General features: G+C 39.4%; 1 protein-coding gene across 1 annotated transcript in view; it reads left to right on the top strand.

Moving 5' to 3' along the window:
• The window catches only part of SLIT3 (slit guidance ligand 3), an 810,486-nt gene that overhangs the window by 528,373 nt on the left and 257,385 nt on the right, over nucleotides 1–24,728 (top strand). The window contains exon 8 of the mRNA XM_084636935.1: nucleotides 5,093–5,256. Coding sequence (XP_084493061.1) covers nucleotides 5,093–5,256 — 164 coding nt within the window. The remainder of the gene's footprint in view (nucleotides 1–5,092; nucleotides 5,257–24,728) is intronic.

Here is a 24,728-nt window from a genome sequence, read left to right as displayed (position 1 = left end):
GCTGATTATGAAATGTAATTCTGTTATTCAGTTGATACTGGGAGGCCAAACCGAACCCTTCCTTATACCCTGTGCAAATCTCAATATGTTGGGATCACGCAGCTTTTAAATGCATGCACAGTTTGACCTAGGATAATGTAGAAGTCAGAGCTGTGCAGAAACTAGATTTTTCATTTAGTGGGAAATTTTGTGAGGTTAAAAAAAAATAAAATTGTTCCAAAAAGGAACAAACCCCAAAATTTTCAAAATATCCTTGAAACAAAATTTAATTAATAAATTGTTTGTCAGTCAAAACCTTTAATTTTGATAGTCAAAATGTTTCAATCCGATTTTGACATTTTAAATTACTTTTATTTTTTAAATACAAAATAAAATATATTTTGAAATGAAAAGTCATTTTGCACCAAAAAATCTAAAAGATTTTGTTTTTCGATTTTTTTCCTCTCCAAATGAAATTTAATAGAATTTGACCCATTTTTGCAAACGTTTTCTCTTGTGACACATCTGCTTTTTACAGTGGAAAAAAGGCTCCTCTGGAAAATTTCCAACCAGCTCTAGGAGAACATATACAAAGGGAATTAAATTGACCTGTGTGTAATTTTTGTGGAATTTAGATTGAGGGCTCAGAGGTAAAATTCCAAAGGGTAATGCCATCAGCTTTGCAGCTCTACCCGACCCAGCCATTTCCAAAATCATTCCCTTTAAATAAATACACAGCTCCAGAAGTCTTTTTTTAAAGAAAAGCCTGTTTGGTTTTATTCCACAGTATAAAAACAAGCCAACATGTGCTTACTTCAAAATGTTCAACAAGCCAAATACGAGCAGCCTGTTCATACTAGTGGGAAGCAAAATGCTGTGTTTGGATATATATTTGCATATAATCACAGCAGGCCAATTAACTGAACTGAAGAAAAATGGTTCTTATCTGTCCATACTGAAAGGCTATTTTCTGTAACTACTGATTTATATTTACTTTCTTTTCTCCTCTAAAGGATGACATTAAAAGATGTTAGCGTTAATGTAACTGATTAAAGAGAATTTATATTTTCGTCTTTTTGTGGGGGGAGGTGAAGGGTGGGTTAAAATATTTCTCTCCTGTAACGATCCAGAATATTTGCCCAGCTACTTCAGATCAATCAGTCTTGTCTGTTCCTAGAGCTCAGTGCCTGCTGCCATTTTCCCTTTAGTTTAATTTCGGAGATGGCTTTGTATATCGCTCCCTGGAGACTTACACTGACTAATCCCCCTTCGCTGTAATTAAAGAAGAAAAAAAAAGGGAACGAAAAAAAAGGAAGGAAGTCATAAATGGGATTTATAAAGAGATGATTTTATATTGAATTCTGAGAGCCACATTTTACAGAACAGGAATGCTGACCCACTCTAAAAGGATTTGCTGGAAATTTAATCTAGAGTCTGTGGCTAAAAGGGCACCTTTAAAAGCTGGCATTTGTGTTTATTCACCTATGTTATACAAAGATAGTTTCATCAATAGTAAGTGGCATGTACGAGTCTCAAAGGCTGCCAAATTACACCTCTTCTGAACAGTTCAGTATTTTTTTTAAAAGCCCCATGCAGAATGGTAGAATTGTAATACAATGGTTTAATCTTTCATTTTACCTTCTCCCTGCATTGTCAGAGGTAGTAAAGCCATCAAAAGAATAATAAATGTAAGATAAACACAGATGTCACAAATATTTCATGACTTCTTCTGCTGCTCCTTCAAAGCTGGAATTGTTCCATTCTCCTCAAATCACCACCATCACATCTCACAAAGATGATGTCTAAATATTAAAATTATTTTTCATGGCTAAAAATGATTAGAAACACACTTGACCATTGTTGGCCCATATTGCATGATAATATGGCTTTGATATTAAACATATGCTTTCCTGAAGTAGGTAATAATCCCCCTTTGCAACTGCCCAGGTAACGCATCTTTGTACAAATCAACTGAGAAATAAGTCTCTTATTGTTCTGTTAGGTAAAATGTTCATATGAAGATATTTATGGGGGAAGGAACAGCAATACCTTCTCTCATGTCATGTTTCTGATTTTACTTAATACCTTTTTTTTTCTTCCACGTTAATATACACCTCAAAGAAGCTGTTTTCATAAAGGGCAAAATCTGTGAGAGAAAACATGTTGCACAGAATTTATTGCAGACATGATGGCTTGGGTTGGAGAGGTAGGATGTAGTATTCGATCCTTCAGTCAGTGGTTCAAATTCAGCCATCTGATGGCTGTGCAGTACCTTAGATAGAATGAATATAATCTTCATTTAGTTCCCAGCGGCTCGGTGTCCACATCACAGAACTATCATCACACCTGGCCATTGTGTTAGCAGGATTACTAAAGAAGTCATAGATTGAATGGGCCTAGATAGAGTACACTGGATGTAATTCTTTATAGTGAGTGCTGAGGTCCATTGATAGGCAATTGGGGAAGCTGCCTGTACTGTACTTCTTCTGTAGCTAAAAAGTTTATTCTCAGTGCTATCAATCCAGCTTGTTTTATAAAGACAAGAGTTGAGTGAATTTTTTAAAAGAAAAAAAAATCCATTCCATTATGAAGAGCATGGGAGGAAAAATTAAGGAAGTGTCCAGTCAATATGACCTTTAAGGGAAAGAAAAATGTACTAATAAAATTGTAACACTTAAGAATCCTTTTTTAAAAATAAAATAAATACATCAACTCTTCTATGCTGATCTATTCTACCTAACTCCTCTTTTCTGTTGTTTTTTGTTTGTTGATTTTTTTTTTTGCTCTTGATTGGAATTTACAGGAATTAGTTTGTATTGATCTGCTTTCATTTGTGTGAAACAGCTTTATTTATGCTAAACATGGCCCCAGTATTAATTTCTTTAATGGTGAGTCTCTTGCTATCTCTGCATCTGTGAGTGACTGCAGAGGTAAATTATTACATTAAAAAAAATGTAAAATATACCAAAAAAAAATACACCAAATGGGTTCAGTGCTCCTGACTTGCACAAGGGGTGGTTATGCCATGTTTCTCAACCACAATGGAAGCCCTTTTCAAGCATTCTTATTGTATTCATTAATTTGTTTATCAAAGACCTATTCCTACAAGCTACCTGGTTAAGCTTGACAGCTTGTTTACAATGAATCAAGAGCAATTCCCAAACACCCGTGGCATGCTGCAGAATTTCAACACAAATAATGTTATCAAGTCTAAAGATAGGGCTCACATGGGACAATGCAGGCAGATTGAGGAGGAATATAGTTCCCACTGTTAAAATATTTAAACCCAGAAACTAATTTGATATATCTAGCAAGAAAACAAATAGGAGAAATGGAAGCAGTTCTTGTGAAATTTTTATCATATGAGCCCTGTCTGAAAACAAAAAAAGGCATGTTCCTACTTTCTTTAGAAAGTATAATTCTGAATATCATCATAGGATGCTCTAGAATGTTGTGATGGGAAGGGATGCTAATTCTTTGTCAGGTTAGCTGTATGAAATTGTTCATCTATAGGTTGCCACAGCCTTGCTGCAATTAGGGTGATCTTTTCCTAGACAGTGTTCTCTCAGCTTTGTGAATGTATATATTTGTTCTTTCAGTTTATATGCTGTGCCTACCAAAAATGAAATAAAAAAAATTCGTAATAAAAACATTTTACCAAAGATCTAAGTTGATGCAGTGTCATCTAAAACTTTCACATCTTATAACAACATCACTGCCCCGCCTCGCCACTTCATTGAAATCTTGGGTGAATAGATATGCTTTACAGTGTGCCCTGAAGTGTACCCAGCAGATGTAAGCACTACTGGGCAAAGCATGGAAGTGAATTCCAAGCTTGAGGTCCAGCCAACTGAAAATGTGTCAGTGGCTCCCCCCAGACGTACAAATCTAGGGACTGTCAGTTCAGGCGCCACCACTGATCTCAACTGCCACTGTGTAATATGAATATCTCTAGATTGATGGTTAATTTCTTCTGGAGCTGGCAAGGCTAAATCCTGTGTGAACACCAATTTTTTTTTAATATAATACTTGATATATTACTGAATTGCAGTTAAGAATGCTTTGTCTAACTATATCTTACAAGATTTGCAGTCTTCGGCAGGGGCTGGGGTGGGGTTGTCATTTCAACTTTGTCATAATGCTACGAACTCATGACTCATTAAAAGGAATGAAATGTTTAATTTTGCCACTTTCAACTTATTAAACTTTGACCTAAAGTTTGTGGTAGTTATTAAAAGTATTGGGTTCATTCCTTGGTTGCATGTTTATTATTTAAAAGATATGGGGGAGGGAAGGGATTAAAGCTAGATGATGCTTCTGGAAGTCTTTGGTATAAACTTAGAAGTTTACATCTTCTCTTGTGTAATTGCATCATGTTAAAAATGAACTGGGCCGGGGGGAGGGGGAGAGCAATTAATGTATTCAGCAAACCCACAGCAAAATTGCACAAGTACTCATAATTTGAGTATTTTGTATTTAAGATTTCTATCCGTTGTGAGTCTGTAAAATAGACATCCCATTGCTGAACAATACTTCTCAGACTCCTCTTAGAAGCTCAATGGATGGCCATGACGACAAGTGAAGCTTCTATTAAATTACTTAATGATGGGGAAGGATGAATCGTCACCTAAATGTGAACTAAACCTTTAATGAAAAAGTTCAGTTAATAGATATTATCTTTTGGGGGGTCCTCTGTGCTTTGTCTATACCGCCCTAAGATAAAAGCCTCTAACCACCATGAAGCTGCTATGGTACTCCTGGCACTGATAATTTCACCCAAGATTGCTGCCTGCTGGAAAATTTTCAGTTTCATGGGTTGATTGCACACCCATCCTTTTGGTGCTTACTTGGACCTCTGCTTCTTGTCAGGTTCACTTATTGCTTTTCAATATAACAGAAAAGACAATTTGATTAAATGAAAGCCTCTTCAATTTTGTGGATCCCCTCATCCTCTAGTCTCAACAATTCACCTATAATAATTCAGCATACTCATGTGTGAAAATATGTGCAGGGTTTTTAGTACAATGTCTCTGAGAATTTGTATGAGTTTGCTGTGTTTAATCACTGTTTCTAAAACATTCAGATGTGATGTGACTCTTTCTGCCCATTGCAGGCGGCTTCACTCCAATTACCTGTATTGTGACTGCCACCTGGCTTGGCTGTCTGACTGGCTGCGTCAGAGACGCTCGATTGGGCAGTTCACATTCTGCATGGCACCTGTGCACCTACGGGGTTTTAATGTGGCGGATGTTCAGAAAAAGGAATACGTCTGCTCTGGTATGACACTGATTATTCATTTATCTATCTTCTGACATTTTTATAATGACGTTCACACAAAATCAGTGAATGAAGTATTATTATTAATCCCATTTAAATGTAATTCCATGCCAGTGCTGATTCAGTCATATCACTGCTAAACTGTTTGCTAATATTGTAAATTGTTATGATTTATTCAGTCTCATATGAAGTGTTGAACTATTCTGTTCTCAAATTCTTTTCTCAGCTGTGGTGTTAGAAATGATTTTAATGTGAAAAGACAATTAAATAGTAGTAATTTGGCATTTCTCAGGGGAAAATCCCTCTAAACTCTACAGCTGACTAGTTTACAAAGGGAAGGGATTAGTAAATGCTGATCTGTATACATTGCTGTTTTTCCAGTATGGGGTTTGATCCAGTGGGAATCGGGTCTATTTATGAAGGCTTGGACTATAAGTCCAGACATCTGTCCCAGTCTCTGAAACAAACTTCATTTGTGACTTGAAATCAAGACACTGAACTTCTCTCTACCTAATTTTCCTTACTGGTAAAATGGGCATGAGTGTGTGTGTGTGTGTGTGTGTGTGAGTCTGTCTATCGAAGTTTTATCATTAAAATGCTGTCACTGATTTTTGTGACCAAATGTGTGTTTATACCACCTGATGACTGGGGTTGTATGCAACATGAGGTGAGCTCAGGTTAGATAATAATTATCTTTACTCATCATAGCATTTTATATATTTATTCCCGTTTTCAAATATTAAGTAACATTGTCCCTTTGAGGTGAGGAAATATTATTATCCCTATTTTACAGGTGGAGAAACTAGATACAGAGAGGCTGAGTGAATTGCCCAAAGTGTCTCAACAAGCTGTAGTCAGCGCTAGGAATAGAATGCAGGAGTCACTTATTCCTGACTCTGTGCTTATATGACTACGAGATCCTGCATTACGAAAACCTATTATCCGGAATTGCTGACAGTGTCAGCAGAAAGGCCAAGGACTGAATGATCTTAGATAATGTTTTCCCTTTGCTGTTAGAGGTTGTCCATCAGAACTGAGGCACATTAGTGTGGTAGTGTGCAGTAGCTTGAAATGGTGTTGGTGATTGTGTTCTCTGGGCTGACACTCTGGTCCCTTACAGCAGTAATACATAGTCGTAATAGTATTAGATGGCAAGGACAGAGATGCGCTTATGCTCACCTCCTTCTCTCAAAGGAAGCTTTGACGATTGGGTGTGTTACCCTCATTCATGTGATCTGTGCTTCGAGATGTAGAGGAAGGTAAACCCACCACTCGCATGCTGTGTAACTGTCTGTGCAGGACGAATCCCTTTTTACATCAAGTTTGCCAGACAATTTAACCACAGGCATGTAAGCCAAACTTAAAGAAAAAAAAAGCTATGCATATTACATATAGAGAGCGGTACTGAGACCCTCTGAGAAATCTGAAGAGCTTGAGTCAAACAGCAGGAAAAGCCGCATTTTATACAGAGATTATGTTCTTTTGTAGGTGCTTTAACCCTGACCTTAGAAGAAAGCAATGCTAAAACTTACACTATCTGACCTAAATAGTACTGTACAAATAACTCTGTTTTTTAGTTATTTTTATATGTGGCTTGATCAAGGAGAGAAAATGTGGGAACTACATAAGGGAGGAAACAAGAATTTGTCAAGTTCTTGTGTGCTTTTGTACAAAATGGCTTCTGTGGGGCCACTTGGCAGTGCTGTGCCATAGGGGTCAGTGTCAGCTGTACGAAATGTAATTGTGGTGGTTGCACTACGAGCATTTGAGAAATGGCTGGTGCTCAGGTGATGGCTGTGGGGGCAGGCACAACTGCAGGCTTTTCCCCATTGTTGTATTAATTCATGACCACAAGTGAGAGGTAAATATTTTGTCGGACAAGGGTTTGATCAAACTCTTAAGTGCATTATTGATAATCAGTTAGTTTAAAAAATTAGAGATGGGCATGGTGTGTAGCAGAGACATAGGAAACAAGGCCCCTGCACCAAGGATCATGCATGGCCTCATTTTCATGTAGTTACCATGGACTTCAGTGGGATTTGTGGATGCCCAGCACTTCTGAAAAGCAGGCCATTAAAATCTAAATTACAAAGATAAGATGAGACAGACTACAACAGGTCATGGTGAAGGGGAGGAGTGAGGAGGAGAAAAAAAAAGTGGGTAAGGAAATTGCCCTTGACAGAGCCTCATTTTACAAGGGAAGTTATAAAAAAAAAAAGTAAATAACTCAACAACTGGTGCTTCCAGAAATACAGTACTGTGCAGTGAAACAAAAGGAGATGTTTAAATCAATAGAGCTAAGGTATAACTGGACTGTGAGGAACTCCTCCCTAGCGGAAAAGTACCTGCCAGAATAAATAGTGTTCTGTATTAGCCATGCTGTCCCAAAAGAGGAAAGGAAGTGCAGTTGAATGATGGGGAGATAGGATGACTAAGGAGTCCTCTCTGGTTCCCTATCAGGTAACTCTCTTAAGGGTAGCCTGTTTTTTATTTAAAACACAAAACAAACAAAACCACACACAACAAAAAAGCCTGCAGCTATGTAGTCCTGAGAACGCATTCCTTAGCACCCAATTGTAAATGATGTGTGGTGAAATGGAAATCTACAAGAGTTCATCACGGGAAGATTTAGCACAGAATCCTGTTTACTGCCCACTTGTTTAAAAAAAAAAAAAAGACCAATCCATGTGCACAGTTTGCTGAAGATGCCCCTGATTTATACATTCTAAAGAGCATCTTAAACCTTGGCCCCACTGTTTCACATGTCAACTTCTCTTCCCTGAATTTACAGACTAGTTTAGTCATTGTTTGACTATGAAGTTACTGGATCTTAATATAGAGCAACTTCAGATCAGACCAGTACAAGATGATGCTGCTGTGCAGGCCTTGTCTCACTGTGAATGTACTTTATATAATGATATGAACAACAGTAACAAGCCCTAAAGTGGTGCTAAAAGGCTTCTGTGTTTCATAGTGACAAACTTAGTGCTGGAATACAATGTGCTGCACCATTGTGTTTCAGTATATGTTCAGGGTTTCAGACAGAACTGCTTTATAGCAATGGGCATTTTCTCTTGGGAGAAGAGTGAGATCTTTACATTTCTTCATTTTTTTTGACCACCATATTACGGACTTTGTCAGGATTCTAGATCAAAGCTTGGTATTGATAATTTCAAACTTTGAAGTTGGGGGCTGGGGGGTGGTGCATATGGGGTGGAATTCAAGTAAAAAAGGTCATTTATTTGAACTAGGGAAAATGACTTCAGACTGGTACAGAACACTACCCAAAACCACATTTTTTCATTTCATAGCGAATTTTAAAACTTGAATTAATGAGAATTTAAGGGTCCAACTAAATACTGAATCCTCCATAACAGGGAATGTTTGGAAAACTGAAGAACAAAGAGATGCAATGAGTCACCCAAACTCTCATAGCAAAACTGGAACAAGAACCCAGGTTGTGACATGCCATATCTAGCGCCTGGCATGAAGCACCATGCTACCTTTCTGGCATGGTAAATGCGTATAGCAAGAGAGATGGGCAAGATGCATAAATTCAGAATAAAAGAGCTTGAAGGACTAAGCTTTCAAGCAGGCCTCTCAATTTGCGTACCTAAATTTTACACATGCTAGTTGAATACTTTGGGCACATTGGGATTTGTTCGTGTAAATGGGTGGTTGGCTCAGGCACGTGTGTGTGTGGAAGATTTGTGTGCAGCAACCTGAAGGCTGGCTTGCAAATATAGCTCAAAAGATGTCTAATCGGCTCTGTAGTACTGAGGACAGCAGAGAAACCTAATTTATATGATCCTGAACAGTGCTGGCTTTAGATGACAAAAATAATTTGGCATCCTGTCTTACCATTGTGGGCCGGGCAGCTTTCCGCATAGTTAACTAGCCCTCTCTTCATCTATCATGAGCCTTCTCTCTGACTGTTAACATAACTTGTCCACTCTTAGTATAACGGTCTTCTCTTCTGCAGCTGCTTCTGTCGGAACTCTGTCTTAATGCTTGAATTAATCTGCAAACACATCTTTTCCCCTGTGAAACTGCTTTATTTAACTCTGCAACACATTTTGAGATAGAGTTGGCATGCAAGGCACCATACTAAATAGGGTGATTATGCCAATCGATGAAGTACAAATAGTATGACACATTTCTCCTATCTTCCTCCACCACAACTCTCCAACTCCCAACCACATTATGGAAACAAAGAGTAACAAGACACCAAGAAAAGACTTGTCTGTCAGCTGAAATATCAGCTTTGCTTTGATGCAAGGGGACTGTTTATTTTCATATTCTTCTTGGTATCAGGGAAGCAGTTACGGGAGGTGCTTGTTGGTACCTATTTGAGCCTTCCAACCTCTGCTTTAGGTGAAAACCAGATCCCAAGCAATGTTTAGATGTTACACTGTTAAATTATTTTCTCTCTAGCCCCTTAAGGTAGCTGTTCTGTTTCATCTCCCTAAGTCCCCTGACTTAATTCTTACATGAATTTGAGTTGTGGCTCTTTGGTTTTTTTCTCCTACCTGATTTTTGCTCATTCAAGGTGAGTTTAATCTACATACTGATCAGCTACATTGAGTCACAAAGCCTTTTGTCACTCGCTTTAATGCCTTGCAGTCTCAAGCGGTGAGTTTATGAAGCCATACAGTCAGCAAGCAACTGCCTTGATCTTGTCAGTGTCTTGTGGGTGATCCGCTTAATATCCCCATTTTAGATCACAATTTGATTTTTTTTCAAAATATTTTAATAAACCATCCTTAAGTTCTGGAGTTTTTTAAAGTGCATATATGAGGAGAATGAGGAAAGAGACTCAGGAGAAATAAAGTAATATTCATTCAAACGAAACAGTTGAGTGTAAAGCAGTTCCATTATAAGAAAATTGAGCCTATCGTACGATACTGTAATGAACTGGCTAGTATGCTTGTCCCCGTTGCTTCTTGAAGGTCTGAGTGGCCATGGCACGCGGCATAGTGATGACCCTGAACTCCAAGGTTGACACTGGTTTGTTACAATATTATAACAAAAATGTTTACCAGCCACTTGGGATACTTCACAGTGGGCACCATTTAAAGAAATAAAAGGAGGGTAAGAACCAGAGGTATAGGTTTCCAGGGGAGAAATATAAAAGGTGTTGTTTTTTAATGTAAGTGGTACTACCAGTATATAAAATCTCCTTCAATTCATAGCTGATTTTTTTACTTATTTCTTTCAATGCACTCTCCAAAAGGAAATGTAACAATACATAAATTTAAACATTTAATTTTTGAACTGCTTCCTATAGGACAGATTTTCTTTAATGAGCAATGACATTGGAGTTTGAAAGTGGGGAACTTGGTTACCTAAATAATTTTATTTTTCCTTTAAGTGGGGGGGGGGTTCTGCTTCCTGTTCCTTACCCTCTATTCACACACAGCCAAATTTTCCTCTCACATACTTGCAGCAGTATAAATCAGTGGTAATTCAGTTGAAGTTAATTTGAGTTAGACCAGACTAAAACTGGAGTGAGAGGAGAATCAGTCCCAGAGTGTCAAACTTCCAATCTGTTCTGACTAATGCAGCTGACAGTGATTTTAAGGAAACATGGAATTGATTCAAATCTAATTTGGGAATCTAAAGTTCCGGATTCCTATGATAAAACTCTGTGTGAGGTGTAATACGGAGGGTAATGCAGTATCTCTATCCCATTACTGCCTCTTACCACAACACCAAGAGCCAGAAAGGAAAGGTTGTTTGGTGGTTATTAAGAAGAGATCTAGCAGTGCTAAAATCATAGCCATTAATCTCTGGCCAGGGCTTCTAGAATCACTAGACTGATTTAATCATTTTTTTTACTTCATGGAATGTTGTTAAGGAGAAAAACAACAATGAAAAACTAATATAAATAAACACTCCATAGGCTAGATATCATGATAGAACATTCAAAAAATGCCACGAGAAAAGCAGGGGAAAATACTCTGCTTATATTTCATTTATAGAATATAAATATATAGAATCATCTGCTACTTACAGCATGTTATCTGGAGGTACTGATAACTGGTAAAAGTGGTAAACCCCTGAAAAAAAGAAGGAATGTAGATTAAAGACAAATAAAGAGAAGAAGATGAGTGGGGCATCTTATCAAGTGATGCACTTAATTATGCAGGCCTTGCTTCTACTGAGCAGCAACAATAATTTCTGAGGGAGCGGGGAAGATTTTGTCTCCTTCCCCCACCACTGGTTGATCTCAATTCCTGCAGGGATGCGGTGAGCAATGCCCCCTACAACTGTCCAGATTTTAATGGTCATGGGAATCAGGGTTTTTTCTTGTTTTTTTGGATGTGGTTTTGTGTGTGTGTTTGGTTGGTTGGTTGGTTGGTTGGTTGGTTGGTTTGCAAAGCTTCAGTTCAGGCTGGTTTGCTATCCTCAGTTTACCACTAAATACCAGATCTCAGTATTTTTATCATTTGCCAACTTTTTATCTACTTAACTATTTTCTCCAACTTTTGCCCGTTTGTATGTGAGTGACTTGTGGGTTACATTAGCCAATAATATCGTTTTTGGTCTCTGAGATAGGGTTTTAGCCCCTTTGAGAGCCCCAAGAGTACTGGTAAACATTCTTACACCAGATTCTGGGCAAAACTGCAGGACTTAACACTGTGTTTTTTCAGTTCTCTTAAAGCCTTTTGAGAAAATCAGGATCTGAATCTATTCTTGGTGCCCTTCAGTAACATTTCAAAAGGATTTTCAGCTCCTACTAAACAACTCTTGTCATCAGCAACTTTAACTGAGATCTAGTTTAAAGAAACATTTCAGTGGGTACTATTCTTTCCCAATGGGGCCTTATTTTAGAGGGCCTACCTTTAGGAGACTTAAGGTAGCGTGTTTTGGGGATGCTTGCAGTACTGCTGTCTACACTGAACTTTTCCTCTGGTTAAATGGAGGGCTTCTGTTTCTGGGGCTGTCAGACTCATATTTTTGTGAATGCTAATCCCGCACACAAAAGTTAAGCAACCACCCAGAACTAGTAAAAAGTAAAAGCCACAAAGATAAATTGGGTGGATGCGTGTGTGTGTGTGTGTGTCAGCATTCTTGAACCTTTTATCATACACCAACACACTTTCAAATACTTAACAGATCAGTAGAGGGTGTTCTTGTTTAGACCTTCTAAAGCATCCCTATTTGCATTCTTATTGCTAATTTTAACAACAGTTGCAGACACACTGTTTTAGAATAAGAAGTCCTGGTTGTGGTTGACCCAGGATGATGATGGAGACTTTTTAAGTTGGGGACTGTGGGGAGACATCACTGGCAAAACCGGGTGTTGATGTGGAGAAGACTTATTTAGCAGGTGGGTAAAATGCTAAATCAGCCAAACCTTCAGACGTGTCAGGTAAACAAACCGGCCCGGCCCGACCCGCCAGGGGCTTTCCCTGAACAAGCGGCGACTCTAGTTTGAGAACCACTGTCCTACTAGAGAAACATATCAGTGCTTATCAAGTAGCTTTCAAATGTCAGTCCCAATGGCCCCCTCGTCTGTTATAAAGGTGACCTGTTTGTTTCAGCTTGTTGTTTTAGCAAGAACATCTTTATCTAGATGATACATTGACATCTGTAAAATAGTCAGCAATCCATTCTGTTACTGCTTAGCCCAAGACTTAGTGAGACCCTGTGTGATAATGCTAAGTTGGGAATCTAGAGTAAAAGGGAGAACTGCAAGATTTCATCTTTGACTTCTAGCCTGAATCAGGATCAGTGCTATAGGTAGGCCACACAGGCAAAGGCCAAAGTGCCTAATTTTTAGGGGAGACTGTTGGGACTGCTCTGCCCAGGTAGCACCACTGGGTAGCAGCAGCCTTGGGCACTAAAGTACTATCACCAGTCCTGGCCTGAATAATTAATTCCCTGTACATTCATGACAGCAGAGTCCTGCCTCTTCTCTGCTGTGGAGGACATTGCACTATATAGTGTGAAACAATAGAAATATTTACTCTAAATACAGCAAAGCCGGTTTCTGTTCAAGAAAGTCAATGTAATCCACAATTGGCTGGCCAAGCTCAGCTTTTGAATGTGCTCACAAGAAGCTAATTGTGAGCCCCATGCATACATCAAGGGCTAAATTTGGTCCAAAGTAGCTCCCATTACTAGCTCTGTTACTACGATTTCTCTGGAGATCATGACTGAAACTTGTCCTTAAACTATAGTCAGATTATGTGGAACGGAGCAGCATCAGAGTACTCCCTCTTATTTATTTCTCTCTGCTTGTTATGTTCACTGATTTTGCCATGGATTTTTTCCCCTTAAGCGGAATTCTGTAAAAGTAGTGTTATTGCTTGTTTAATGATTCTGGATTGAACTATAATCATACAGGAAGTCAGCTTTTGAGCCGTTACTCCAAGAGTGCTAATGTAATTACATTTTTGTCTTGGTGTCTAAGCCTAATGGCTTGTTTTATTACTAATACACTAATAGTATTTCAGTATACAGTGAAAGTGCTACATTTACTTGTGTTCATGGAATGCCATTCTGAAGCTGTAGTTCACTTCCAGTAATATTGCTGAGTAGGGAAGAATGAAATTGGACTTCAAACTCTTGTAAGCATTTGACTTAAGCACATGGGTAGCCTCTTCATTTTTATCTCCTTGACTCCCTTGACTTGACAATCCATTTTCTGCTTGCCATTTGTGTCCTCTGCTGCTTATTTAGAAACCTGTATCTATGCTGTTTAGCAATGCATATGAAATTAGGGAAAATACGTGAAAATTCCAATGCATGTGTGACTGACACACACTGAGTTACAGGGAATCTGTGTCCGCTCTCTCTGAATTTAAATTAGCTTTAAAACTCAAATGGTATTATTGGGACTCGTTTTACTGCTGCCTTTGGTTGAAGTATAGAATGATGCTTGTAGGAAATTGGTGATGTCATAGACTTCTCACTTGGTATGAGCCAAATCCTGCCACCCTGACTCATTCAAATAGTTGCATTGTCTTTAATGGGATTACTCAACACTGATTCCACTGAGAATTCCAGGAACAAGATATGCCCGTTTAAGGCCCTCATCCAGTAGCAGTACCTCCTTTGGACTTGTGTTGTGTTGGAAGGGTACAACAACCCAGACTTATGCAGCACAGGGCAGAATGCTGGAAGTGTAACACTCACAGAAGAGTAAATGCCCCACTTGGCTCATGGATGCTCATAAGGAACTGTCTGTCTGTACTCTCTCTCAGCCAGAAGAGTGCATGCAAGCAAAGCTCAGAATAGTTAAGTTGTAGAAGAGGCAGACTTTGTGAAAGTGATGGATTTTCACAGAAATTCCCAACTGGGTAAGTAGGAGGGAAAAGCCAAGAGTCAAGAAATTGAGAAGACACCCCGTCCGTGTTCATGATGAATGGCTCACCCAGTTCTGTCTGTTTCGCTCTGTACATGGAGGGGAGACATTTCACCATTAGGAAGCAGTGGCCATTCAAAACGAGCAGCATAGTTGTTTTAGGAAAGCAAAGCGAGACAAATTTATTCATTTCAAACTTAGTTAAAATTGTAATACAGATCACGTAGTTGTATTTAACCCAGATACCAGGACTGATATCCCTAACCTTGTGAAAAATACCTTAGAGCCATTTAATTACTCACAAGTGGTCAAGGATCACATTTTCATAATGGATCCAAGCATTTGTTGCACCAATGTACCATTTTGTTTATTAATCAAAAACTTTGCATCCACCAAACTTACAATTATTTTAAACCTGTCATAGCTCTTTACCCAGTAAATTCATCTTGTCAGCTTTATATTCAAGCTAGCAGAACCTCTGAAAAAACAAGAAGCATTTTGTAGGTTTCTATTAAAACAATTGGTTAGGTGAAGCAGGACTAAACTGAAACCTACTTCTGTGTTTAATTAACACGCCGTAACTGGACGTCAGTAGGAATGAGATTTGGTTTATTTATTCATTTCAGAACTTAATTTAAATGCCCCTGGCATTTAAATCATTCATTTATAATCTACAACTGTTCTGTTCTAATTGCAATTTCAGTCTATTGGCTGCTCTTAAAAGGCTAGAAGCCAATGAAATATTTAATTTGAAAACAGGAATTAACTTTTCTCAGTAAACTCCAAGGTCCTAAGTCTCCTCTCTCTCCCTCCATAACCTATGGACTTTGATTCTAAAACAAAATGCTGCAATTTAGCATACAAAATACCGAACACTAAAATGATTAGAACTGCCATTCTGTTTCTTGAGAGATAGATGAGAACTGTCCTTTTTGTCAGCCTGATGACTGATCCAACTGTGCATATTTTGGTACGAAGGGTATTGAGATTTATCTATCTATTTATAGAAAGAGATAGCTGTAGATATAGATATATATAAAAGAATGAAGTGAGTTCTATTATCCATAAAGTTAAATATGCAATTAACTTGGAGAAGCAGAGCTGCAGTATCTCTCTGAGTTGTAGGTAGTAGTGAGAATCCCAGTCATATGGTGACCCCTTCTTGGAGTGTCTTCTTGTGTCAGGCTGGGGCATGACTGGGGCACCTCCCTCAGTTTCTCCTTTCTTCTGGAGTAGGCAGTAACGCCACATAAGGTTTCAGAGTATAAATAGCCATTTGTGGGTTAATTTATTACAAAAAAATCCCAGAACCATAATTCAAATCTCCACAGCATCATCCAAATAATACATGCAGTTTTTCAAGTTCCAGCAATTCATCAGCACCCGAAGCACAGCTCAGGAGTCTCTCGCCATGCTGCAGCTCTCCATTACAGCTCTGCAGTCTCCAATACAGCTCCAGTATTTCTCACCAAGCTCCAGCTCCCAGTTACTGCTCTGGCGTTTCTCATGCCTCACCCCAACCCCTCTAGCTGAGATGTTTCTTTGCCCTTTTTCTTTCCTGTATCGTTCCAGATCTTACCCAGAGATATCAATGAGTTCCCCGCCATCATTCCCCAGCCTTCAGCTCTCCAGCTCAGAGAGCCAGTAGGCATCTCCTTCTGCTGCAGTCAGCCTTCAGCCACCACCCCACACCTCTGCCCCAGCCTTTTTTGGCCCTGCCACTCTGGGCTTGGGAAGTTTATAGGTGGCCCTCCCCCCAACTACCTTCCTGCTTTCTGCTTTCACCATCCTGGTCTGGCTCCACTGCTCACTAAGGAGTTCTCACTTCCCCTCCCTCAGAGTCATCCCTTCCCTGAAGCTCTCAGCCCAGCTCTACTCTTCTTCTGAGCTTTCTCCCTCTCTGGACTTCAGGTTCTGAACTCTCTTACCCTTGGGCTGCTTCCCATTTATAACTCCGAGGGTAGCTCTGCCCTCCTCATTACACCAAACTAGAGAACACCTGGACTGGAACAGGAAAGCTGGGCCCGACAGTATTTTGGGGGTGAGCTAACATGTTATAGCTCTGTATGCCATGGTCATGTGTTTTGGTAACTCTCACCTGGTATGTAGCTTACCAAACTATTAACTGCCACAAGCAGTAGAGCTCTTAAGATGTTAAGAGTAACAAGAAGGGTTTCTACAGCTAAGTTAGCAACAAGAAGAAGGTCAAGGAAAGTGTGGGCCCCTTACTGAATCAGGGAGGCAACCTAGTGACATAGGATGTGGAAAAAGCTAATGTAGTTAATGCTTTTTTTGCCTCTGTCTTCACAAACAAGGTCAGCTCCCAGACTACTGCACTAGGCAGCACAGTATGGAGAGGAGGTGACCAGCCCTTTGTGGAGAAAGAAGTGGTTCAGGACTATTTAGAAAAGCTGGACGAGCACAAGTCTTTGGGGCTGGATGCACTGCATCCAAGGGTGCTAAAGGAGTTGGCGGATGTGATTGCAGAGCCAAATTTGAAAACGCATGGTGATTGGGGGAGGTCCCAGATGACTGGAAAAAGGCTAATGTAGTGCCCATCTTTAAAAAAGGGAAGGAGGAGGATCTGGGGAATGACAAGCCAGTCAGTCTCAGCTCTGGAAAAATCATGGAGCAGGTCCTGAAGGAATCAGTTTTGAAGCACTTAGAGGAGAGGAAAGTGATCAGGAACAGTCAGCATGGATTCACCAAGGGCAAGTCATGCCTGACTAACCTAATTACCTTCTATGACGAGATAACTGGCTCTGTGGATGAGGGGGAAAGCAGTGGATGTGTTATTCCTTGACTTTAGCAAAGCTTTTGATATGGTCTCCCACAGTATTCTTCCCAGCAAGTTAAAGTAGTATGGACTGGATGAATGGACTATAAGGTGGATAGAAAGCTGGCTAGATTGTCGGGCTCAACGGGTAATGATCAATGGCTCCATGTCTAGTTGGCAGCCGGTATCAAGCGGAGTGCCCCAAGGGTCAGTCCTTGGGCTGGTTTTGTTCAATATCTTCATTAATGATCTGGAGGATGGTGTGGATTGCACCCTCAGCAAGTTTGCAGATGACACTAAACTGGGAGGAGTGGTAGATACACTGGAGGGTAGGGATAGGATACAGAGGGACCTAGACAAATTAGAGGATTGGGCCAAAAGAAATCTGATGAGGTTCAACAAGGACAAGTGCAGAGTCCTGCACTAAGGATGGAAGAATCCCATGCACCACTACAGACTGGGGACCGAGAGGCTAGGCAGCAGTTCTGCAGAAAAGGACCTAGGGGTGACAGTGGACGAGAAGCTGGATATGAGTCAACAGTGTGCCCTTGTTGCCAAGAAGGCTAACAGCATTTTGGGCTGTATAACTAGGAATACTGCCAGCAGATCGAGGGACGTGAAGCATTGGTGAGGCCTCATCTGGAGTACCGTGTCCAGTTTTGCGCCCCACACTACAAGAAGGATGTGGAAAAATTGAAAAGAGTCCAGTGAAGGGCAACAAGAATGATTAGGGGACTGGAACACATGACTTATGAGGAGAGGCTGAGGGAACTGGGATTATTTAGTCTACAGAAGAGAGGAATGTGGGGGGATTTGATAGCTGCTTTCAACTACCTGAAAGGGGGTTCCAAAGAGGATGGATCTAGACTGTTCTCAGTGGTAGCAGATGACAGAACAAGGAGTAATGGTCTCAAGTTGCAGTGGGGGAGGTTTAGGTTGGATATTAGGAAAAACTTTTTCACTAGGAGGGTGACGAAGCACTGGAATGTGTTACCTAGGGAGGTGGTGGAATCTCCTTCCTTAGAGGTTTTTAAGGTCAGGCTTGACAAAGCCCTGGCTGGGATGATTTAGTTGGGGATTGGTCCTGCTTTGAGCTGGGGGTTGGACTAGATGACCTCCTGAGGTCCCTTCCAACCCTGATATTCTATGCTTCTATGATTCTAAAATATATTCTCTTGGGAGGTTCTTTTTTTTGGCGGGGGGGGGGAACTTGGGTAACCACAGAAAGCTGGGAAATTCAATGCTTGATCTGAACATCCCTTAGTTTGATGGTGATCTGAACCAGGGGTTTGGTGAATAATTATAAAGATAAATGCCATGTGTGAAAATCAGATCCAGATCTGGATTTCTAGTACTCTAGATTCTAGGGATATTTGGATTTGGACACTTGATTAGTCTTCTTTTTAGTATGGACCTATCTCATCTGGACCACCAGCAGTGAAGATTTCTGATTAAACTCAGTCTTCATGGTGTTTCATTGTCCTGTCAATACTCTTACACCCAAGATTCACATAGACCTGGCATGAAGTAAAAGTAACGCGAACCGTCGTTTAGGTGGAACTATTTAATCCAAATAATTTTTCAGACTCTCTTTACAGTTTGATTAAAGAAACCCTAAGATCAGCAGACGAATGTTGACTGAAATGGTGGTGGAATGTGTAATACAAAGATTAATAAAATTCTGCTGCATATAAAGCAACGTTTGTCTTCTGCCAAAAATAAATAAAAAAACCCAAAACAAAATACAAAAAAAAACCCAACCCCACTCACTTGATTTAAATGATTCTGCAATTTATGCATGAAGTCTTTTTGCTCCAATAAGGTGCTCTGAAAACTGACAGTCAAGATCTGCTGCCACTCATTTAAAAAATGAAGAGCTTATTGACTACAAGAGACCTATAATAGATTTAGATAAATGATCAAAAGATAGTCTCACAAAACAGCACAAAAATGTGTGCTGCAACGGGCTGTTGGTCTTAAAAACACGATACAGAGTATATTAAGCCAAACATAGAATAATGATATTATGTTTACAAAATTTTTTTTCTAGTTTCTGGGGGTATTTTTAATTGAATGGGGAAAATTAAACATTGCTATCAAGTATCTAGAATATGGTGGGGGAGGGGGCATGCACAGCCATCCTCCTTCTCTTGCATTTTCATTTATTTGGACATTTTTCTCCCTAATGAAAACTTCTGTATTCTGTATGCTTAAAACCATGATAGTGGTTTTTTTCCTCTCCACTTCTCTGTTACATTTGTACCGAGAATAAAGGCACGGCATCACTTTCCCTCTATTTCATGTCCAGGTAACTCTGTGGTGGGTTAATCTCCATCTAGCCAGAAAACTCTGCTTTGTGCTTCTCAGAAAAGTTCCTCACTCCCTGTGGAAACTTGCTTTGTGGTCCCAATCCATACCCATTGAAGTCAATGGAAGGACTCCCCTTTGTTTTCAGTAGATGTGCAATGAGGACATTTGAATGGAGTGGATCTGAAAGGCTTCATAGAGAACTGAGAGAAAAAGATCCCTTGTTGTTAGTTCTATGAATCTTTACTTTCACAGCTCACTGGCCAGCAGGAATAGTGATAGGAAGTAGCTGCAAGCTTCCCACGCAGAAAAACTTATACCAGAAATCTTCATGATAGTAAGCTGTAATGGGAAAATTAATTAGCACTTTTATTATTGTTGTGGCTTACTTTCCAAGCTGAGAAGGCTTGTGCTTCTGGCTTAACTCTAGCCCCTCATCCTTCCCTAAATGACCCCCTGTTATGTAGATCACCTGGTATGATGTCCTGTTGTGGAATACTGTGTCATACAAAATGATGCATTGAGCTCTGCTGAAGCTTTCTAGGAGATATTGAAGTCAGCTAACTTGTATGTAGTCAATTAAATGCACTATGAGATACAGACACTTGAACACCAACTGGCAATACAAGTACAGATTTTCTGACACCACACTCAAATGAAAAGGGCGTATACTTCTCCTCACATAAACCACAGTGATATATTACAAGGCATATCAGTGCAAACAGCGTTCCCCCCAACCCTCATTACAAGTCCATTCAGAAAGCATACCAGACTTGAATGTTGAAATGTTTGCAGAAAATTTGACCTAACTACCAACTTGTTTTTCTTCATATGGAGCAAACATTTCTCTGAAGTTCTTTTTCTCAATGTGTACGCTTCTGCCTGTCTCTGAAGACTATCAATTACTGCCTCCTATTTTCATGGTCTTGGGTCTGTTTTGGAACATCACAATCAGTGTGGATAGAAAACAAGAAAGGAGAAGAATAGAGTGTGATAGAGTGAATTTTCAGTGTTGAAACATTTTGTTCTGATGGAAAAATAGCTAAGACCTTTGACCCACTATAAAACAAGTAAAAGGAGCTCAGGAAATCTTTAATATGCAAAAGAGATACAGAAATTTATGGGGACACTCAGATATTTTTAGGACACACTTTTAGAGCCTGATGCTTTGCTGGTGTAACTTGGCATAGCTCCATTTACTTTAGAGGAGTTACATTGATTCACAATAGAAGAGGATCATCCCATGTTTTTAAACCAGAAGAAGGGCCAAAGAGGCGTGAACTCTTGTCTTGTCTGGTCTTAAATTTAGATTGTAAACTCTTTGGGACAGGAACCGTCTCTAACTATATGTTTAGATATAATAGTACAATGAGGCCCCAATGTGTTTGAGGTGTTTAGATGTTACTGCAATATAAATAGTTTATTATACACAAAAACTATGTTAAAAGAATATTATTAAGGTTGCAAAGTCAAGCACTCAGAATTTAGGGTATGCCAGAATTAAGGTTGCCTGTGCAACCTTAATTCAGCCCTCTTTTGCATGTGCATATGGCACATTCTTTAATTACAGGATCATATGCTACTTTTTCCACAGGACCCCTTTCTCCTTTATTGCACAGAATGCAACTGCTCAGGGGATGAATCAGGACTGTGTAGGAGACTTTGTAAGACCTCTGCCTGTCTCATTTGTTGCATAAGTTTATAGGTAGTGAATGAGGCAGGGAATTGTAGAAAGGGAAAAAGGATGATATCCCAGTTAAAGAACTGGAATATTTCCATGGATAATGGACTCTATCATAGCTTATATCACAGAGTTTCTGTGTGATGTTAGTCAAATCACTTAAACAAACTTTTCATGGGTGGACACTTATTGTATGTTCCTCATTTTCTCGGTACTTGAGTTGGGACCCTTTGTCTGACTTACAGAAGTGTTGATTACTCACAGCAGCATCTGAAATCAATGGTGTCTTTGCTTTGAACGTAAAAAGGCAATATATTTTCTAAAAAAATCAGTCCAAGGCAGACACCTGTCATGCAAAACTTTATCCCAAATGATTAATGTTTGACAAAGTTATGAGCAACTGAAAACAGGGTTTTATAAAGTTCAAAGTCCAAAGTTCAGGCAACCTTAATAATAAGCAGTGCTATCTGCTCCACCAATAATGATAATATTCAAAAGTGAAAATTAAATTACAATTATGTAATTCTTTCATCTTAAATAGTCTGATGTGCAAGTAATACTCAGGAAAGGCTAGTTAAAAATTGTCACTGTTCCTTTAAAAAACAAAATGTGAGAAAATGTGAAATACACAGCTGTCTCAGAGGAAGTCTCTAAAATAAACCCTACTTTAATTCTGTTGGAATTGAAACCGCTATAAAAGTTGGATGAACACTTTTTTGACTCACTTTTAAGACTCCCATACCTCAAAGTGTAAGTCATTGTTGATATTCTCTCTCCTTCCCTATTTTCTGATGCTTCCTATCCTCATAATATTGACATATCAAAAGAGGGATGACCATCAGATGCAATCTATTTGAGCTAATGGAAATTCAAGCACACAGATACCAATTCTCAGTGGAAGCTCTGACATTTCTCAGACAGAAGGCATGAGTTTGCAGTAATTCTCTGTTCCTTTTGGATGTGTAAGGCCAATCACTAGCAGTTTTCATTTTGCAGCTATTGGGAACTGGATCTACATTTCAAAATCATGACATTTATAGCCATATCAACGTAAACATGTTTCTGATGTGGGATGATAAGGTGCAAGTTACTTACCCCATGCTATTTTTTTTATTCATCATTGAAATTAGGTGATGTTTGTGAGTAGTATGAAGAGGCTTAGGTATTTGCCTCCGTCTCAAATTTGGATAGTGGAGATGTTTGGAGCTGTCTTTCCGCGACTTGTGAACCCATCCAAATCTCACAAAACTTTCCAATATAATATTTATTTGCAATTAGCAGAGCTCTTAACCAGCAGTGTCTAGAAATTATTCTTTCCCAGATGCAAGAGAGCCTCCTGACCCCACTGGTCATTGAAATAATGTTTTGTTGTGTTAAGTGCTGTGTTTTGCAAGATAACTTTTCCAGTTATCTTTAGGTGTTTACACTGCATTCAAATTCTTTTCCCTACAGTGGGCATGTGGGTGTCTGTATATAAACGCATACATATAGGATTGCTGAAAGTTGTAGGCTGCGACACAGTGTTTAAGTTAAGAACATAAGAATGGCCATACTGGGTCAGACCAGAGGTCCATCTAGCCCAGTATCCTGTCTTTTGACAGTGGCCAATGCCAGGTGCCCCAGAGGGAATGAACGGAACAGGTAATCATCACGCGATCCATCCCATCACCCATTCCCAGCTTCTGGCAAACAGAGGCTAGGGACACCATCCGTGTCCATCCGGGCTAATAGCCATTGCTGGACCTATCCTCCATGAACTTATCTAGTTCTTTTTTGAACTCTGTTATAGTCTTGGCCTTCACAACATCCTTTGGCAAAGAGATCCACAGACTGACTGCGCACTGTGTGAAAAATACTTCCCTTTCTTTGTTTTAAACCTGCTGCCTATTAATTTCATTTGGTGACCCCTAGTTCTTGTGTTATGAGAAGAAGTAAATAACACTTCCTTATTTGCTTTCTCCACACCATTCATGATTTTATAGACCTCTACCATATCCCCCCTTAGTCGTCTCTTTTCCAAGCTGCAAAGTCCCAGTCTTATTAATCTCTACTCATATGGCAGCTGTTCCATACCACTAATAATTTTTATTGCTCTTTTCTGAACCTTTTACAATCCCAATATATCTTTTTTGAGATGGGGCAACCATATCTGCACACAGTCAAAGGCTTTCTGAAAATCTAAGTACACTATATCCACTGTACACGCCTTGTCTACATGCTTGTTAACACCCTCAAAGAATTCTAGTAGATTGTTGAAGCATGATTTCCCTTTACAAATACTATGTTGACTCTTCCTAAACAAATTATGTCCATCTGTGTGTCAGACAATTTCGTTCTTCACCGCAGTTTCAACCAGTTTTCCCAATACTGAAGTCAGGTTTACCAGCCTGTAATTGCCGGGAACACCTCTGGAGCCCTTTTTAAAAATTGGCGTCACATTAGCTATCCTCCAGTTAGGAGGCTTTGCATATTTAAGGTCTTGCTGTTATCTGGATGGCATGAAGAGGTATGTCAAAGGAAGCAGGTTATAATAATGTCTGATATTTGATGAGAACAGAATTTTTCAGACCACCTTGACCATATTGCCAGCTACAGTTCCAATCTCTGGCTTAATATCATACATGTTTCTAATTAAACATAAACCTAAAGAATATAGAGTTTCATTTATGACTTTCCACATGTCATCTGTAATTTGTCATTTGAACACTAAGGAGTTTATTTAGTGTTTTATAACCAGAGGAATGGAATTTGTCTACTGAGCATGTTCTTCTGCTTTTCATCACTTTGTTAATATTTTGTCACTGCCTCTTTGTATCTCATCTAGGATTGGCCAGAAAATAAGAATTAGAAACTGAGCTTTTGACATATGGGTTCATTCCACATGAGAACCAATAGTTAGACCTTTCACATTTTTTCTTGAAAAAACATCAGAGAGAGAGAAAGTGAGACCTGCCCCTGAAAATAGCCAATAGCCCAGTAGTTAGGAATGAGAGAGACCAGGTTCAAGTCCCTATTCTTCCTGATTCAAAGCAGGGACTTGAACCCAGGTCTCCTACATCCCATGAAAGTGCTCTAACCACTGGGATAGTGGCAATTCTGGGGTGGGCCTCGCCCCACTCTCCCGCTCCTCCGTCTCATACTCTGCCCCCCCAGCCCCAGTTTGGATCTGAGAAACTTTCCTGATGAAATATTTATCAAAACAAATATATTTCCATGAAAAGTTTCAGTTTCGATGGATTGGCATTTACTGATGGAAAAAGGTTCCATCAAAAATTGCCAATCAGCCTGGAGGAAGAAGCTGTTTTAATGAAGCCTATGACATTGTAACAGTTATTAGTAAGCTCTGTGCGTTTGGTTATAATGCCAAAAAATGTCTTCCATCTCTATGTAATTTT

Source organism: Lepidochelys olivacea, assembly GCF_965140295.1.
Source record: "Lepidochelys olivacea isolate rLepOli2 genome assembly, chromosome: 8".
Lineage (NCBI taxonomy): Eukaryota > Metazoa > Chordata > Testudines > Cheloniidae > Lepidochelys > Lepidochelys olivacea.
This window is presented reverse-complemented; position numbering and strand designations above follow the sequence as displayed.